The sequence below is a fragment of the Zingiber officinale genome, chromosome 6B, assembly GCF_018446385.1.
Source record: "Zingiber officinale cultivar Zhangliang chromosome 6B, Zo_v1.1, whole genome shotgun sequence".
Lineage (NCBI taxonomy): Eukaryota > Viridiplantae > Streptophyta > Magnoliopsida > Zingiberales > Zingiberaceae > Zingiber > Zingiber officinale.
This window is the reverse complement of record NC_055996.1, coordinates 114,308,397-114,313,649: the sequence shown is the minus strand read 5'-3', so window position 1 is coordinate 114,313,649 and position 5,253 is coordinate 114,308,397. Positions and strand designations below refer to the sequence as shown.

Below are 5,253 nucleotides of genomic sequence, written 5' to 3'. Positions count from 1 at the left end.
TTTTGGTCATCACTATACCTACACTCTACAACTTGGAGCATGCCAATGTCAATGTGGTCTCCCCTCATTGACACTTTCAGCTGTGCCCCATGAAAATGACAAGCAGATTGCAAATGGAGCACGCTGCCAAATCACAATTTGCAAGCAATAATATTTGCCAACTTCTTCATCATCTTCTTCTTCGTCCTCGCTGTGTATCATCGTCCTTTTTGAATAGCATTAGGTAGGCACTATGAGCCATGAGGCACGTCTCTGCCTTAGTGGTCTCATCTCTTGGCTAGTGGTTGGGCTCATATCTCGGTTATGTTTGACCTAGTGGAGGAAGGGATTTCGCTTCAACCTTAAAGCTTGTATATTCAAGATTAGACTTGAGTGGACTGCCCAATACGACTGACATTGGGTGTGGCAAATTGGCTGTTCCAGATAGAGAAGAAAAAGAAGGATAACTAAGTTAAGTGTTGCTTTTCTTTCCATTATTGTCATTTCAGATCCTCAGAGTAGCCACCAGAGATCACTGCAACCTCAACCTCGGATCGTCTCGACACTGCTCAGACCGGACTCCATCACCTCGGACAAAGCATTTCTCCATTCGACTCAATCAGATGGTGTGACAATTCAGCTCAACGCAAAGCCTTGCCATAGTCAAACCCTGCATCAAGTCTGTGTTTGCCACCATATCCTCATCTATTATAGTTTGACCATAACAGATTTGTGCATCAGGTGGCAAAACAGGTTACGTATGAAAGCTTGCATAGGAGAGGAGAGGAGGGAGGTGGAACTCTAGAGCCCCAGTTTCGCCGACGAAGAAAGCCCCTGGGGTGGTCCCCTGAGCACCAAGGAGAGTCGAACCACATAACCCCTCTACCAAGAAAGAAGTGGACCTACTTAGCTGCAACAAAGTTACTCCTAAAGGCGGCTGTCTATAAGGAAACCTGGGAACACATGAACTCATAGGTCAAGTTTAGGTAGGGTTAATGGAAAGACTGATTCCATGGGGATAAAGAAACCTGGTGTATTTGATGGTTTTGACATGGAATATGAATTCGCAAGAGAGATTGAAGCAAACACTATTATTTTCAGAGACTGTCAACAAGACGTTGATCAACAGCGAATATTTGTGAAAATTTATCCACGAGACAAAGTTGAGAAATATATAGCAAGAACAGCGGCAAGCTTGAGTGCTCATGCAGAAGTGCATCGACTTGATCATTAGAGGTATGGCTATCAAGGGAACAACACCAAAATCAAGGCATGAAGACTCTTTAGTTATTTTTATCCCCTAGCAGTAGAAGCATTGCATTCACGAAGATTTCATTATAATATATATGCATTTATAAGAAACATATTAGCATACTCTATAAAATGAAAGTCGACACAATTAGGATACAGTACTATTTCTTAGTTCTGAAGCCATTACTACAACTCCTTCCAATGCTTTAAATGGTCAAACATGAAAGATAGTCGTCAAATGGGTACACTATCATCCAAAGCACCTCCATTTTTTGCTTTTGGCAGGAAGAACCTGGAAGGAGAAAGCTATGGGGAGATAAAATGGAGAAGAAAAATGTCGTGGAATATGAAAGAAGAGATAAAAACATAACTGTGATTTACATGCTATTAAAAAAAAAAATCTAGCCTAATTGGAAGATTCATACATGATAAACATTATGGGTTGATTTTCTGAGACATCCATAATTTGCAGCTAGGCCCATTTGGTTTGGATGTAAAGATAAGTCGCTCATTGCTTCTCAAATTCAAGTAGTCAACCTGATTCAAGATTCACCAACACAGATAAAATAGCAATGAATATGATGCAAAGTGTCAACGAGGAGGAAAGCCTTGAGAAAAATGATATGTAGTAGAGTAGCATAGTGATGACATGCTTCCATGCAACTCCAGTATCATAAAATAAATTTACACAGATTGAGAAGAGAAGTTATTGATATTTAAGTTACTGACCTGATCTGGATCAAAAATCAAAAGGCAAAATGCGTCAACTGGGCCTTCAGATGGATCGAGTTGTATCTCTTCACCAGGGTCGTGGATAGCAATAGCTGGAAGACTAGGAGTAGGGGCTAAGTACTGTAATCGTGATTTCAGAGAACTTGCAAACCATGCTTTCTCCCTTTTCTGCAAAAAAAAAATTATAGTTAAATCCATAGCAAAAGATCAGCTAGACTAATAGATGCTAGAAAAATATTATTGATTGCGGTCAGTTGGCGAGATAAATTATCAAAATGCATTCTGCTTTATGTCGATGCCAAGGCTGAGCCAACCACATCAGATTCTTGAAACAAACAAGCCCCCAAAGTAGAAAACTTATCAACAAGTATAATTAGTCAATGTAATGGAGGTGTCCAACAGCAAATCAGGCCAGAATTAGCATATTGCAGAAAAATCTAGAAATGCATAACCTCCATAACTTAATTTCTATACCCTTGACACGTATTTTTCTTTTTAAAATGGTCATGTATAAACAATTAGCAAATTATTATGTCCAATCAATGAGATATTACCCCAAAAAAAATAGTTAGAGCATGATTTTTCAATAGACAAGTTGGAATCGAAATTCATGTGCATGCTACACGAGCAATTATAACTGTTCAAATTCTGAAGATTCAGACAATCAGCACTGTGAAGGTAAGGAAATGAGTAACTTAGTTTCAACATTACTTTCTTTTTATAAAAAAGAAAGAACAAACTAATTCATTAAACCATCTAAAAATGTAGGACATTGGATTTCATCTAGAATCATCATCCTCTCCCCTCTCCTCTAGGAACACCTAACAACAATATGAGTTTGTTTATTCCTCTCCCTTAACATGACACCAACTAACAATTATACCCTCCCCAAACTCCCAAATACCATCAATACAATGCTTGGAATGATGGCACATCTCACCTTCTCAAGCATTTTACAGATACCAAAAAGTTTGAAACAACAATAATAGAAGAGCAGAAATTATGCTAGTAGCCATCCAAAGCAAACTTTATTGATAAATCATTTATGTACCTTTTCTTAAGTGACTCTAACCGTAGAAAGACCTGATACAATCACATGCTAATTTGCTATAGGCAATCCATAATTTGCTATACCTCAGATGTAACAAAGATCAAAAATATTGAACTTACAACATTGAGGAAATTTAGAGTTGGCCATACCTTATATGTAACAAAGATCATATATTTGAATCATGTGACAACAATGAATGAGGATCGTTGGAAGCATTAAAATTTGTAGCTTCAATGATGCACATCAACAACAAAAGTGAAATCATGCTCTTTACAACTTGTTTTACTATCATGAAGATAGATAAATTTTCCACATTCGTGGACCAATTTTGAGAACTATTATATCATAGATTAGTGCTCCAACAGCAGTTTGAATCTTACACAGCATACCTCTATCACATCACCACCATCTTATCAACAATTCTTGGTTATATATTCATGTGTAAAAGATCATTTGCCAATACCATGTGTATGGACATGCTAAAATCTGACACATGCCACAATCTAGATTAGGGAATTAGTGGTTCAAATCATTTGTCACCTAGTACTGTTTGTTAAAGTGACGCTAACCATATTATGGGAATTGGCCAATAAAATTGAATTTATAGCAGTTTGTCAATCTGCAATTACCCTTACCCAAAATGTAATAATAATCATAGGTGAATCTAATAGCAACGAATAATGATCGCAGGATAAGAGGAAAAGCTAAACTGTTTGCCAACCTGAAGCTTTAAAGCATCTGAATTTGTAGCATCAATGATGTCTATAGTTCCCTTCAATCTGAACTGTTCCCATGACTCAGTGAAGTACCAACATACCTAGAAGAGTTTAATAAACCATAACAAAGCAATTTCAGTTCATTACTGCAACACTGAAATTTGACTTGTTGCAAATATATGAAGAATTTCAACCAATGAAAAATATTTGAAGGCAAACACTTATGATAAAGTGGCATTTGTATGTTTTACAACTTTATCGTGTGCAAGAACATTAAATATTGGTTAATTCAACATCCATCATCATCGTTTGTCTATTAAAGATTTTTTTTTTTTTAAAAAAGTTAAAATAGATATTGATTGCTCATCATTCTAGCTTAGTGATTAGGAAGAAAAGAATGAAACTACAGAAGTAACAAGTTTTCATGATATACAGATGATAGAAGTATAGAACATATATTTGAATGCTAGCGTGCGTTCATTATGGGCAGCAACAAAGTTATAAGTCGATAAAATGCCCCAATCGAATTATGCCCCAAACGATTTACCTCTCCAAAACGGCAATGCTGAATCTCCTCAATCTGTTCAATCAACGAAAGCAAGCACAAAGAATGAGTACATACAATTCTTGCAAAAACTCCTAATACGTGTAAGTTACCTTGACGCTGCGGCAATCGGTATTTATCTGAATCATATCCGTATCCTCCTGAAATCCTCTAGAGGCAGCAAAATCAATCAACAACTTCCGCCGAAACTATTGGCTAATGAAATTGAGACAGGAAGGACGCGCAAGAATAGTACGGGTCATACCGGAAGACCACAGTTCGATTGGAAGGTCTTCCATTGGAACCGATTGTCGCCTGTCAATCAATTGTTGAACAAGGATCAAGATCACGGAGAGAGAGAGAGCGAGAGCGAGAAAGGTCCCTTACCAGTTGAAAGAAGGCGGAATGCTTGAGATGGGCATTGGAGTCCAAGGATTTTAGGAGGAGGGGCTTCCACGACGCCATTCCCCGAGAGGAAGAAGAAGCAACTGCCGTGCTGTGCTTCTTTCTCTTCGATTACTTGCACAAGGAAGCACGCTTCGATGTGCTCCTCTTAGCGACCTTTCTCGCTTCTCTCGCTCTCGTGTGGAATGACCAACGACGGCACGATCCTGTTTCAGTTTTCACGGGGGTGCCCTCCTTGTTTAATTCAGTATCCAATTTAGTAGATTGTTGGCATGACAGCACAATATGCTTGTCTCACGGGGTGCCCATTAGAAGGGGCAGATTTATTACAATGGGATAAAGTTAATTTATATTTTTGATATACACATGTTTTTAGATTTATTTTTTTTTCATACATTTAAGAGTCGATTATAAATTGTGCTCATGATCTATCTCTTTTCATCTAATATGAGAACAAATTATAAGAAATGAATATAATCATCTTTTATTAAAAAGTATATAAAGATTTAAAGATGGAAGGGTGGTGCACTTCTACTACTGTTGTGGGGTAACTTCCTAACCTAAAATGTTTTCTA

General features: G+C 37.6%; 1 protein-coding gene across 3 annotated transcripts; it reads right to left on the bottom strand.

Moving 5' to 3' along the window:
• Window positions 1-1,299: 1,299 nt before the first annotated feature.
• Window positions 1,300-4,965, bottom strand: LOC121989068 (pyridoxine/pyridoxamine 5'-phosphate oxidase 2-like). 3 transcript variants are annotated; one of them, XM_042542885.1, is made up of 8 exons: window positions 4,661-4,964; window positions 4,539-4,588; window positions 4,387-4,444; window positions 4,277-4,309; window positions 3,735-3,830; window positions 1,960-2,130; window positions 1,656-1,767; window positions 1,300-1,522 (listed from the first exon to the last, which is right to left on the bottom strand). In XM_042542885.1, the coding sequence occupies exons 1-7, from the start codon at window positions 4,736-4,738 to the stop codon at window positions 1,666-1,668; spliced, it is 588 nt and encodes a 195-aa protein (XP_042398819.1). In that variant the 5' UTR covers window positions 4,739-4,964; the 3' UTR covers window positions 1,300-1,522; window positions 1,656-1,665. The 3 variants fall into 3 exon arrangements, with proteins under 3 accessions (XP_042398819.1, XP_042398818.1, XP_042398820.1); XM_042542884.1 differs by having other exon boundaries at window positions 1,300-1,536; window positions 4,661-4,963; XM_042542886.1 differs by lacking the exon at window positions 4,277-4,309 and having other exon boundaries at window positions 1,300-1,536; window positions 4,661-4,965.
• Window positions 4,966-5,253: the final 288 nt, after the last annotated feature.